This window comes from Corythoichthys intestinalis, chromosome 9 (genome assembly GCF_030265065.1).
Source record: "Corythoichthys intestinalis isolate RoL2023-P3 chromosome 9, ASM3026506v1, whole genome shotgun sequence".
NCBI lineage: Eukaryota > Metazoa > Chordata > Actinopteri > Syngnathiformes > Syngnathidae > Corythoichthys > Corythoichthys intestinalis.
The window spans coordinates 47,907,759-47,922,447 of record NC_080403.1 but is presented as its reverse complement, the minus strand read 5'-3'; the positions used below and the strand labels follow the sequence as shown (position 1 = coordinate 47,922,447).

The window sequence follows — 14,689 nt, the reverse complement described above, 5'->3', positions numbered from 1 at the left end:
AAAAATAAATAAATAAGTAAATAAATAAGGATCTATATACAACAAAAGAACAATTGGCTAACTTACATCGCAAAAGTCCGCTAGTTTAAATGCTATAAAATGCTAATTTTTACAATGCTCTTAACAAATAGTTCAGACCCATATTCCCACAAAAATAGGTTAAAAATACCTATGAACTAGATTACGAATGCATAAAAAAAAAAAAAAAAACATTAGCTAAAAAAAAAAAAAAATTTTTTTTTAAATTTGCTTATGTTGGTCTTAACAGGGAGCACCTGGATTCAGCCATGTGAATTGAGGCAGAATAGAAGGCAGTGTATCCACCCAAATCAATAAAACTAAATGCAAACACTTTCAAAATAAACCATTACAACGTCACTTTAATTAAATGAATACTCGAGCGGCAAAATTTAATTCAATTATTTTTTTCTAATCGAATACTCGAGTTAATCGATTAATCGCTGCAGCTCTAAATATAATAATGAACAATTAAATTTATCGAAATGCCATCTACTCCCAGTGCTTACGCTAGAATGGCTCACTTTTCTTGATTTATTCATACAATTCATATAAAAAAGAAAAAGATGTTTAGTAAAGTTGTATGATAAACAGAGGTGGGAAGTAACTTTCTGAGAAAAATGTATTTCTAAGAGTAGTTTTACTAAGCCATACTTTTTTACTTTTACTTGAGTAGAATTGTGAAGAAAAAATGCTACTCTTACTCTGCTACTTTGGGCTACACAAGTCGTTGCATTTTTCCTATTTATTCTCTATATTAGATTTATCCATATTTTTGACAGCGATGCCAAGAGTAGCTCTACCAATTTCACCAATGAGACGTCGCAACAATACATGACTTCATTAAACCAATCTGACGCAAGCTTGCCGTTCTATGATCACGCCAGCCTTTTCAATCATGTGGAGTCTTTAAAGCATCGTAAAAAAAAAGTGAAATATTTGACATGGAGTGTTGCCCTCAACATGATATGAAAGTACGGATTTAAAACTATCTCCCAGTTTTTATTTGGCATCGATTGACCACGGAAAACCGGTGACATGATCCTTTTAATTTCATAATAGTAACTAAGAAAGAAATATTCACTACTCAACTAAGGACTATTTTCTCCACTGGAGGGCACTCATGCTCTTTAGACGAATAATGCTTCATTTCCAGTTTTTTTTTTTCTCTCGCTAGAATTCAATGATTTTATTTTTTTTCTTAATTTCTTTGGCTTAATGTGTTTATGTAATGGGTTATTGTACAGTATCATTACAACAAGAGTTTATATAAGTAATAATATTTTGAAGTAACGCTACTCTTACTTGAGTAAAATATTTTGTTACTCTACCCACCTCTGCTGATAACCGATATTGTCCAATTTCAAGAATCCGATACCAATATACAGTGCCTTGCAAAAGTATTCGGCCCCCTTAAATCTTGCAACCTTTCGCCACATTTCAGGCTTCAAACATAAAGATATGAAATTTAATTTTTTTGTCAAGAATCAACAACAAGTGGGACACAATCGTGAAGTGGCACAACATTTATTGGATAATTTAAACTTTTTTAACAAATAAAAAAACTGAAAAGTGGGGCGTGCAATATTATTCGGCCCCTTTACTTTCAGTGCAGCAAACTCACTCCCGAAGTTCAGTGAGGATCTCTGAATGATCCAATTAGGGCTGCAGCTATCAAATATTTTAGCAATCGAGTAATCGACTGAAAATTCTATCGATTAATCGAGTAATCGGATAAAACAAATATATTTTTAGGTGAAGAGCAATTATACATATACATGAGAAAACAAGACATTTCATCTAATCTTGAACCATTTTCAGTCAATGAATGTCTTTATTTTCGATGTATATTGTTGAAAACAGCCAACAATTGCATCTCAGATGTAACTAGAATTTAAAAAAAAAAAAAGACTAATTCACTGCTTTAACTCAAAAAACTTTTAGATCTTATTAAAATATATATATATATATATATATATATAGATATATATATATATCTTACCTAAAAATGCCGGAGCAAAAATGCTTGATAACACACATCACTTAAAAGTTAGCATTTTTTCCCACGTGTTTCAATTGAATTTCTCTTTGTGTCAAGCCATTTTTAAGTTCTAGTTAAGTTTTAAGTTGGTCTAAACTGTAAGTCCTGATAGGATTTTGAGTTTTTGCAGTGTTCAAAATAAATGTATGATACAGGCTGTATTGGAGCACATTAGGGACCAGTGCTACTTGGTGTTTTATCCAGCAATGACTACTGAGCTAAAATTAATAGTTAGCATGATTAAGTTTTTATTTTACACCCTCATCACTCCACAATGCTATGTTATGTTAAAGCCTGTATGTAAGACACGTTAGCCACGCATAGACAGTGGTCATAATTAATTGAAACCTAGCCCTCCGCAGGGCTAACGTTACCTGAGCTAGTAGCGACAGTATCGTTAATCTTATTTATTAGCGCTTAGCGCTCTTTATTAGCGCTTAGCGCTGTACTGCTTTAAGATGGCGGCCGTTTACAAACGCTGCCCAGACGCGGCCGATTCTGTCATTTCGCATCTAGTTCAACAGACATGTGATCTCTATGAGACGCACCAGACGCTACCTGTTAACAATGTAGCATTGTGCGGGCTAGTATTTAGCAACGTCGGTGTCGTTTGTGGCGGCTGTCGGCTGCGGTAAGTTTTTTTTTTTTTCCCTTCTTCCTCTCCGCACGTGACAGCGCGTTGTCCCGCATTAAAAGTTGTCCTAGCAAAACTTGATGCTTAGAGCTGTCAAAATAAACGATTACTCGAGGTGAATAAAATTACTCGGATCAGTTTTTAAACTCGAGTTACTCGAGTTGCTCGAGTACTCGTTTCAGCTCTAGATCCAATGTTGTCCTAAATGACCGATGATGATAAATAGCATCCACCTGTGTGTAATCAAGTCTCCGTATTAATGCACCTGCTCTGTGATAGTCTCAGGGTTCTGTTTAAAGTGCAGAGAGCATTATGAAAACCAAGGAACACACCAGGAAGGTCTGAGATACCGTTGTGGAGAAGTTTAAAGCCGGATTTGGATACAAAAAGATTTCCCAAGCTTTAAACATCTCAAGGAGCACTGTGCAAGCCATCATATTGAAATGGAAGAAGCATCAGACCACTGCAAATCTACCAAGACCCGGCCGTCCTTCCAAACTTTCTTCTCAAACAAGGAGAAAACTGATCAGAGATGCAGCCAAGAGGCCCATGATCACTCTGGATGAACTGCAGAGATCTACAGCTGAGGTGGGAGAGTCTGTCCATAGGACAACAATCAGTCGTACACTGCACAAATCTGGCCTTTATGGAAGAGTGGCAAGAAGAAAGCCATTTCTCAAAGATATCCATAAAAAGTCTCGTTTAAAGTTTGCCACAAGCCACCTGGGAGACACACCAAACATGTGGAAGAAGGTGCTCTGGTCAGATGAAACCAAATTTGAACTTTTTGGCCACAATGCAAAACGATATGTTTGGCGTAAAAGCAACACAGCTCATCACCCTGAACACACCATCCTCACTGTCAAACATGGTGGTGGCAACATCATGGTTTGGGCCTGCTTTTCTTCAGCAGGGACAGGGAAGATGGTTAAAATTGACGGGAAGATGGATGCAGCCAAATACAGGAACATTCTGGAAGAAAACCTCTTGGTATCTGCACAAGAACTGAGACTGGGACGGAGATTTATCTTCCAACAGGACAATGATCCAAAACATAAAGCCAAATCTACAATGGAATGGTTCAAAAATAAACGTATCCAGGTGTTAGAATGGCCAAGTCAAAGTCCAGACCTGAATCCAATCGAGAATCTGTGGAAAGAGCTGAAGACTGCTGTTCACAAACACTCTCCATCCAACCTCACTGAGCTCGAGCTGTTTTGCGAGGAAGAATGGGCAAGAATGTCAGTCTCTCGATGTGCAAAACTGATAGAAACATACCCCAAGCGACTTGCAGCTGTAATTGGAGCAAAATATGGCGCTACAAAATATTAACGCAAGGGGGCCAAATAATATTGCACGCCCCACTTTTCAGTTTTTTATTTGTTAAAAAAGTTTAAATTATCCAATAAATTTTGTTCCACTTCACGATTGTGTCCCACTTGTTGTTGATTCTTGACAAAAAAATTAAAATTTTATATCTTTATGTTTGAAGCCTGAAATGTGGCGAAAGGTTGCAAGCCACTGTATGTTGTTGTGGACTAATTGTGTTGTGATGTCCCACTGGATGCTTTAATATTGATAATACTCACACAACAAATCCCAAGCATTTTAGTTTGGAGACATCTAATGGTTAATAAGCATAACTGCTGAACTAAGCGGTGACCAGCCTTTGTACAAAGGCAGAAGGCTTCTACATTCACTTTGAAGGCAACATGTACATTTGCTCAAAACCGATAATGAAAAACCGATGTGGATGTTATCCGATATAATTATAAAATATTTTTATCGGCCGATATTATCCGCTACGTGATAATATCGGACAACTATAATGTTTAGTTATATACGGTATTGGCAAGAATATAAGACGGTTCTGATTATAAGACGACCCCCTCTTTTTCAGGACTCATGTTTGAAAAAAAAAGACTTTTTGAACACCAAATTAATTTTTATATAGAAAATAATTACAGTACAGCCGAAACAAATGATTATAACAATATATTGGAGAGAAAAACCATGTTATTTTGCCTCATTCAAATCTTAATATCTGAATATTTAAATATGTAAACTAAAGTGCAATCACATTCGTAAATGAATGGCTTCTGGTTTTTGAAATGTAAATAAACCAATCTATCATTAGAGGTGGGAATCTTTGGGCACCTGACGATTCGATTACGATTCAGAGGCTACAATTCCATTATAAATCGATTATTGATGACACCCCCCCCCCCCCCCCCCGCTATTAGCTGCTATTTAATGTTTTGTACATTAGTTACAAAAAAAAAAAAAAAGCCTTAAATGAACGACTATTTCAGTATCAAGTTAACAGTTTAAAACAATACTCAAATCCCCATTCTGTATCAGCAGCTTTAAACTACATTCAATTAATGTTGTGAATCAACCGTTAAAGTTGTTAAAATTGCTCCCGTTATTACATAATTTCCATTTTGTCTACTTTCGACATGTGAAAGTTTTAAAACTATTTTAAAGATAGATTCAAGTCAATATTTTACCGATTTTAGAGTATTTTAGATAAAAAGTAAATTAGGTTCGCTTGGAAGGTTCGCTACAACAGCCTTGCAGGGAAGTCTAGTGCTTTAAGATGGCAGCCGTTTATTAACGCCCGCATCTAGCTTTCTGTTGATGTGCTGCTAACGCCACCGAGTCTATATTGCATCTAGTCTTTTATAAATATGATATTTACCGTAACATTATGTTGACGTACTTTGTAGCAGCTGTCGGCAGCAGTCAGGTATGTTGTTGTTTTTTTTATCTCGCGGCATGAGTTGAGCTAGAGCCGTGAGTTGAGCATTGGCATTACCTGAGGGGCCGGGTAATGACAAGCATGATGTTTAGCTATCCTCGCGCCGTTCCTCATTGCGTCCCGAAGACTGTGCGTCGCGCTGAGTGTGTTTTACTTCTGCTTTACTTGACATATTTCAATAATCGGAATTTGGATGATTGTGAATCGTTCTCGAATCTTCCACGACCGAATCGCAAATAATCTAAGAATCCGAAATTTCGCACACCTCTATCTATTATGATAAAAAAACAAAATTGCAATAACTGCATTAACCATCAAAGTGAAGTCTAACTGCAACTGTAGTCTTGAAACAAATCTGAATAAGGAAAAACATTGCAATAAAATACTAAAAACTGGTTAAACTTGAGAGTAGCTGAGATGTCATGACAGAACATCGCTTCAATGATATCTGGCGCCATCTTGTGTCGTGAATGGGTATAACGTCTAGACCGCGGATACAAGTCGACCCGCTCTTTTTCTTATTTTGTCTTATTTTAATGCAAAAAAACATTTTTCTTACATTCAGGCCAATACAGTAATACTACGTATATACGGTAATACAATGCAGTACAGTATTCAGAAGCACTTTTTCATCACTGACTTTTGAATGTAAATGACCTTTTCAATGTTGAGTTTCTTCCCGGACCCATAATCACGTGAAGACCAATTCAGCATATTGACTACAGGTAGTCCCCGGGTTACGACGTACCAGAATACGTGATTTCGACATTACGACGCCAGAGTCTCGTCCGCCATTTTGTCTCCGGTGGGTTTTTTTGGGGTCGCGTAACAGTACATTCTTGTACCTCACAGAATCTTATTTTCTATTTTATTTCATTAAAATGACTGTTCTGCCCTCTGGCGAAATGTGTATTTGACTATAATGTTGACTTTTGTTTTGTAATGCATGCTTTTATTTTGGCGCAAGAAACGTAGACCAGGTAGTGCTTCCGCACGCGAGTAAGAGTGCATATACACATGAACAACAACGTATTTGCACACATGAAGAAGACCTGCATTTGTTCCCACGGAGAAGTCGCACAGCCAAGTGAGGGAGAGAGAGGAAAGATTACAGCTTGGCTCGCTGTCTGGCTAGGATTTAGCTCCAACTTGGGGAGAACAGTACAGTGACGTATAATACATGCTTTTGGATAGTTATTTTGAGATTTAGGTGGTATTTGGGGGTATTTAAAGGGTTAATTCCGATTCACACGGAAATTCGGGTTACTTCGCCAGAGTAGGAACGGAACTTGTTCGTTACCCGGGGACTAGCTGTAGTTTAGTTTGGAAGCCAACCGGATATTTAATTCTGTAGCAAGATAGAATCTCTACTGGCGCTTATGCCATGCAGCAGTAAATTGTTGCGTTTTACTTGTGGCATCTGGCAAAAATAGAAGCCTGGTCTTCTCTGACCAGCAGCGCGGCAACACAATAGTGACAGTGACACTATACAAACGTAGGCTGTCTAACTACATACATTGACTATAATGGGTGCTAATTTGGTCCGCTAGTGAATGTCAATCAAACGAATCATTGCCGTACCTGGTGTAACTGAAAAGTAAGGCTCATGTTCACATGCACAGAGCTGTCAAAGCAACTACTCTTTTGGAACTCCTCAATAAAGGAGTAAAGATTTGGGGAAAAATGTGGACAATGCGCTGATGTGGGGAAACAAACCTCTGTTTGATTATATTTCCAGACTGGACAAACAAAACAAAGAGGGAGAAGAGGCCTCGTAAATTGTACGGAGCAGCAGGTGTTTAACTTAAGCTGGAGAATTATTAGCCTTTACGATGCAGGCTGACTCGACTAGTTCAAACACGTCAACACTCTAATGGGGTTAAAAACCCAACAATACTTGACCCAAGCCTAAATATTACGTAATACTGTATTTGGAGGAAGCCAATTCAGGACTCACAAATTACAGTACACGTGGAAGTTAAGGACAGTAGTAAAGTATATCAAAGAAGGGGTAGGAGGTCTTGCTTATTTTTCAGGCATATCTTATCATTTTACAGCACTTGCAAGAAACAATTTTACCTTGAGTTGATTTGTGAAAGTTATGTATTCATACACGACTTAAGGCCGAGTTATACTTCCGCGTCAGACCTACGCCGTCAAGGAAGAACCAAGTTACGACCCTACGCCGTAGCCTGACGCGCGCCTCTCGAATTTTCTAACCTTCGCGTCGCGTAGACATGTATGACGTGGCGAAAACGGACTGTGATTGGCCAGCTCAGACTGTTGTTTCCGGTTTATCGCCAAATCACCGCCACTGTAGAATAGAATCAAACATTATTTTCTACACGCAAAAATGGACCAAGCCGACGGGAGTATCATCGAAGACCAAGTCTCGTCAAGACATTATTGTGATTGCCAAATGGCAAGGTCAGCAATTGAAAAAAAAAAACACACAAAAAAAAAAAAAACACCGAAGAACCACTGAGACGTGTGTGTTCGGAATCGAGTGGCCACACGAAGCGGTGACCCAGTCGGCCAAAAACTGCCGACTTTTTATCACTTTATGTCGTATTTTTGGTTGGTGCACTTAATCATTTATTGTGTACATATGTTTGCTGTGAGTCAGTGACTTATTTACGTGTCACACTTCAAGTATATGAAGAATAAAGCACAGATTTGGTGTCAGAAGAGTTGTTTTGATCTTTAATTTTCAATAACAGACAGTTCACACACGATACAACATCACTGATTGAGTGCACCTCGGTGCTTTTTATGATAACGCAGTTTGGGAAGTTTCATAGACGCCAGAAATCTGCTATGGCTTCCCACTGTCTAGTTGTAGGACACGGCAGACAAATCGGGTCTGAGGGCTTTGCAGACCTTGGACGCAGTGCTCGACACCAGTTTGAAGCTAGCCACCACAGCTAGCTGTCTCCACCCGAGTCTAGAACTCTGTGCGGCATCAAAAGTCGCCCAGACCGCCTCAAAACAGTCTTTTGCGTCGCCTGCCCCTCAACATTTATATGATCAACATTTATTCAATGTTGATGAGCAGAAGATTTACATTCAAGCGTTCCATTTGGCATTGTTTATTTTTTCTCCGTTAAACTAGACTAGCGGAAGTCAACAAGCATGCCCCAAAACCGTACAAACATAACGCCACATCCCTCTAGTGGCTTGGCGGTGAATTACAGAGCAACGCGTTCCCTCACCGCAGAACTATCGAATGTTCGAATGACGCCGTAGTCGCTGCGTCGTCACCGCAACGCGGGAGTATAACTCAGGCTTTAATATAAACTAGGGCTGCAGCTATCGAATATTTTAATAATCGAGTAATCGACTGAAAATTCTATTGATTAATCGAGTAATCGGATAAAACAAATATATTTTTAGGTGAAAAGCAATTATAAATATACATGACAAAACAAGACATTTCATCTAATCTTGAACCATTTTCAGTCAATCAATGTCTTTATTTTCGATGTATACTGTTGAAAACATCTCAGATGTAACTAGAATTAAAAAAAAAAAGACTAATTCACTGCTTTCACTCAAGAAGCCTTTAGATCTTAAAAAAAAAAAAAAAACATATATATACCTGTATATATATATATATATATATATATATATATATATATATATATATATATATATATATATGTATACCTAAAAATGCCGTTACGCTTGATAACACACATCACTTAAATGTTAGGATTTTTTCCCACGTGTTTCAATTGAATTTCTATTTGTGTCAAGCCATTTTTAAGTTCTAGTTAAGTTTTAAGTTAGTCTAAACTGTAAGTCCTGATAGGATTTTGAGTTTTTGGGTTAAAAAATAAATGTCAAAATAAATGTATGATACAGACTGTATTGGAGCATATGCTGCACATTAGGGACCAGTGCTACTTGGTGTTTTATCCAGCAATGACTACTGAGCTAAAATAGATAGCATTTTTGAGTTTTTATTTTACACCCTCATCACTCCACAACGCTATGTTAAAGCCTGTATGTAAGACACGTTAGCCACGCATCGACAGTGGTCATAATTAATAGAAACCTAGCCCTCCGCAGGGCTAACATTATGTGAGCTAGTGACAGTAACGTTAATCTTATTTATTAGCGCTTAGCGCTCTTTATTAGCGCTTAGCGCTGTACTGCTTTAAGATGGCGGCTGTTTACTAACGCTGCCCAGACGCGGCCGAGTCTGTCATTTCGCATCTAGTTCAACATACATGTGATCTCTATGAAACTCATCAGACGCTACCTGCTACCAATGTAGCAGCGTGTGGGCTAGTATTTAGCAACGTCGCCGTCATTTGTAGCGGCTGTCGGCTGCAGTAAGTTTTTTTCTTTTTTTTTTGCTTCTTCCTCTACGCACGTGACATCAGCGCATTGTCCCGCATTAAAAGTAGTCCGAGCAAAACGTGATGCTTAGAGCTGTCAAAATAAACGATTACTCGAGGTGAATAAAATTACTCGGATTAGTTTTTAAACTCGAGTTACTCGAGTTGCTCGAGTATTTGTTTCAGCTCTAATATAAACTTGTGTTTGCAGTGTGGCTGTGTCAAATGGCTGAGAGGTCTCTATGGTGAGGCAGTTCAATAAAACATAATCATGTTAGCTGATAGTTTGACTCACATGCATTAACAAATATAGACAAAGTACACAATATTTCCGAAGTGCTAAGTGTTAGCTAAGCTGTTAGCATTACATGCAAAGTTGTCTTGATGGAGTGGTAAGATTTCAATATTCTTGAAAAACTGAAACGTCCCGTATTCAGAAACAAAAGTACGCGTCCCGTATTAAGCTTGTAAGGGATGTACTTTGTCCCGTATTGTCATGAGAATCGAAAATAGTGTCATATTTGCAGAACGACTGAATACTAGTATGGTGCATTTTAAGATAAAGCAGGGGAACGCATTCACCGTCTCTTCTGCTTTCTGAACAATGAGCTGACATAACAATGACCATCCCTCTAATCTCATTGATCGAGGTACTGTCGCTTGTCATAATACCGGAAGACAACATACAGTGTGGAAGATGAGAAGTTTGAGTGAAGCTGGACTAAAAAGCATGTTTACAATTATAATTTGTTTTCTTGTTCTTCACTGTTTATTTTCAATATTTGTATGATATTAATGCGTTCCACATACAGTGGTACCTCGATGTACGATCGTATCGACACACGATCTTTAAGACATAAGACGTAAAATCAGATTCGTCATTTGTTTCCACATCCAACGGCATGCTCCAAGTACGACGATTTATGACAACACGGCAGTTTCTTTGTTTTCCTGCAAGACGGACGCACGGCGGATTTTCTCATGAGAGAACTCAACATGGATTCCAAGATGTTAGTGCAGGTGGTGAGAAAAGGACAAATGTGAGGCTTACCATTGAAATGAAGATGGAAATGATAGAAAAATATGAGCGTTAATGTGCGCGTCCATAAAATGGCTCGAATATACGGCCGTAGAATATCTACGATCCCGACGGTCCTCCTCCGACGCCAGTCTTTATAAGTTAAGGTGACAATTATTATGAGTGTAACATCGCCAAAAAAATCGCCAGCTTCGTCAGGTTTTTAATCATTTATCTCAGAACTTGTGCAACACAACACGCCTACTGTCTGCCGCAGCTGAACGTGAAAAGTGAAAGTAAAATGTCCTTTCTCACTCTGTAATGACAGCCACGCATTGCGTTCAGGTACACCACACAAAACACATTCACCACATTAGAACGCAATTAGTTACATTATTACAGGTAATGTTATCATTATTATTACTATTACTACCTTAGTATTCCTATTTTTATTCATAATTTATTTGTATTGCCCTGTATAATTGCTATTTGCAATAGTACCAGCAGTATTTATTAAGGATTTAGTGAAGGTTTTCGGGCTGTGGAACGAATTAATGGAATTATAACGTATTCTTATGGGAAAATCCTGCTCAACATTCGACCATTTCGACTTACAAACAAGGTCCTGGAATGAATTAACTTTGTATGCAGAGGTACCACTGTACTTGGAGTGATCATTTGCTAAACTGTTATTTCTGAGGGGACTTGGAATGCAAAAAAAAAATTACCTCAGAGTTTATGTTTGCACTTCTATAAAAGTACATTTTAATAATTGCCAAACATACACCACCCCCACACACCAAAAAACTTTTTGTCTCCTTTGTTGCTCAGCTAGCGTCCGCATCGACTTAACGATTGGCGAATGAGGGAAGTGACATATGCTGTAATGCAGTCAGGAAATTTGTTATTATTATTTTGTGTGGCAGGGTTCCTGCCACGCTCCTCAAAGTTAATTAATGGTGGTGAAAGTGATACAGACACCCTTAATATATACAAAAGATGTCATTCAACTAGTTGTCAGTCGACATATCACAAATGTAACGGAAATATTTTATATGGGTCGGAAAGTTACCTAGTGTTGCTTTAACTCATTGCCTGGCATTGGCTGCCACTGACGGCTCATTCCAATTCACAGCAGCCTTGAATCGCAAATCGTATCGTATCGTTAGGTACCCTGTTGTTCCCAACTCTACTTCTAACAGACTTAAATGACATCCATCCTAATCTAAACTGGGGCCGTGCTTCAAAAGAACTGCTGCATTGTATGGTATTAAACTGGCACAACTTGCAACTATTTTGGTCAGCAGTCATACTTACACTCTTTCATCATTCCTATGTCCACACATCGTTTGAGTCTGCATGCCTGGCAGTGGCGTCTGTTGTCCTTGGTGATGGTGCAACTGCCGTTAAAGGGACATGTGAAGGAGGCCTTGCGCTTCATACTGCGCCTGAATCGAAAGGAAAAAATTGTGTCAGTTAGCAGAGCTTGTGCAACAACCTGCAGTTGGATGACATGAATGTTGTGTCATTTATAATGCTTTATAATTTATGTAAGAGTTACATCAAGTTGAATTTGTGCTTGAATGGAAACTAATGAATTTAAGGGCAAGGCATAATAATTTGAGTTTCAAATCCTGATCGGCATTAAACAATGGATGCTAAGAAATAGAGCCGAAACGAATACTCGAGCAACTCGAGTTTAAAAACTGATCCAAGTAATTTTATTCACCTTGAAGAATCCAGCTCTAAGCATCACGTTTTGCCCCGACTACTTTTAATGCGGGACAACGCGCTGACGTCACGTGCGTAGAGAAAGATGCAATTATATTTAAAAAAAAAAAAAAAAAAAAAAAAAAAAACTTACTGCAGCCGACAGCCACTATAAACTACGCCGACTTTGCTAAAAACTACGCCCACATGATGCTAGTGTGGTAGCAGGTAGTATCAGAACTAGATGCGAAATGACAGACTAGGCCGCGTCTGGGCAGCGTTAGTAAATAGCCGCCATCTTTAAGCAGTAGACTTCTCAGCACTAATAAATGTAACGTTACTGTCACTCGCTCACGTAACGTTAGCCCTTCGGAGGTCTAGGTTTCTGTTGATTATGACAGCTGTTGATGCATGGCTAACGTGTCTTACATACAGGATTTATTTAATCAGTAAAAACACAGCGCTGTAGAGTGATGAGGGTGTAAAATTAAAACATAATAAAGCTAACTGTCAGTGTTAGCTCAGTAGTCATTGCTGAATAAAACACCAAGTAGCACTGGTCCCTAATGTGCTCCAATACAGCAGGTATCATACATTTATTTTGAACACTGCAAAAACTCAAAATCCTATCAGTACTTTCAGTTTAGACTAACTTAAAATCTTAATTAGAACTTAAAAATAGCTTGACACAAATGGAAACTCAATTGAAACAGGTGGGAAAAACACGTAGCTTTCAAGTGATGTGTGTTATCAAGCATAATTACATTTTCCTGGTAAGAAATATGTTTTTTTTTAATAGATCAAGAAGTTTTTTGAGTGAAAGCAGTGAATTTTTTTTTTGTAGTCACATCTGAGATGCATTTGTTGGCTGTTTTCAACAATGTACATCGAAAATAAAGACATTGATTGACTGAAAATGGTTCAATATTGGATTAAATGTCTTTTTTTCTCATGTACATTTATAATTGCTCTTTACCTAAAAAAAAAAATGTTTTATCCGATTACTCGATTAATCGATACAATTTTCAGTCGATTACTCGATTACTAAAATATTCAATAGCTGCAGCCCAACTAAGAAATCTAAAAGGCCACGGCAAGTCTTGTCAGAGGATGATGCAAATAGCCATGGATTGTAGGAGGATGGCTTGGCGGTAAGGGGTGTATGTATAGATCAAGGCACAAATGTTGTACCAGAAATACAGACACATGCTTCGTTTAAGTTCAAGTGGAGTCTAGTTGTGCAAAGAGGACTTAAAAGATTCATTTCAGTAGCAATATGACACAATTCCTCAAAAATAAGTGTCTGTCATAATGCCGGTGTGGTTGGGATGATCACTCTAACCCATTACTTTTCAAATAGTGGGGCACCCCCCCCAGTGTCAAATGGTCAAAACATTTACCTTGAGTGTATTTTTACAGTTTGGATGTGACCGTTTTTTTTCTATTTCAGGCAAATTGATGCACCTTAAGTCTTTTCTGTTACAAACAAAACAATGTTAATAAAGATATACTTTATTGTAACGATTAATCGATTAACTTGAGTATTCGATTAGAAAAAAATATTCGGATTAAATTTTTCTTCTTTGAGTAGTAGAGGTGGAATGGTTAATTTTGAAAGTGTTTGCATTCAGTTTTACTGATTTGGGTGGATACACTGCCCTCTAGTCTCATTTCACATGGCTGAATCCAGCTGCTCTCTGTTAAGACCAACACAAGTTTTTGTTTGGGCTAATGTCTTAAAATGCATTTGTAAGTTAGTTTATTGGTAAATTTAGCCGTTTTTTGTAGTAATGTGTCTGAACCATTTTTTAGGAGCACTGTTTAAAAAAAAAAAACAAAAAAAAAAGAGCGTTAGCATTTTTTAGCATTTAAGCTAGCGGACTTTTGCTATGTAACTTAGCCAATTTTTCTTTTGTTGTACATAGATCCTCATTTTTTTTTTTCCATACCATTTGAGGCTTACCGCAGGTATTTAAATTTTTCATGTTTCTTATCCGATTACTCGATTATTTGAACGAACTAGTTCATCGATTAATCGACGACTAAGATAATCGATAGCTGCAGCCCTAATTGTAAGTTGACATATACTACTTGTTTAGCATTAATATTAAGAATGAAAGCTTTAAAAATTAGATGACGTGTTCTGGAAAAATTGAGTAACTTT

The 14,689-nt window shown here is 37.8% G+C and overlaps 1 protein-coding gene across 3 annotated transcripts in view; it reads right to left on the bottom strand.

Moving 5' to 3' along the window:
- Nucleotides 1-14,689, bottom strand: part of LOC130921213 (vitamin D3 receptor B) — a 110,772-nt gene that overhangs the window by 39,435 nt on the left and 56,648 nt on the right. For all 3 annotated transcript variants that reach the window (XM_057844847.1, XM_057844848.1, XM_057844849.1), the window contains exon 4: nt 12,133-12,263. In XM_057844847.1, coding sequence (XP_057700830.1) covers nt 12,133-12,263 — 131 coding nt within the window. The remainder of the gene's footprint in view (nt 1-12,132; nt 12,264-14,689) is intronic.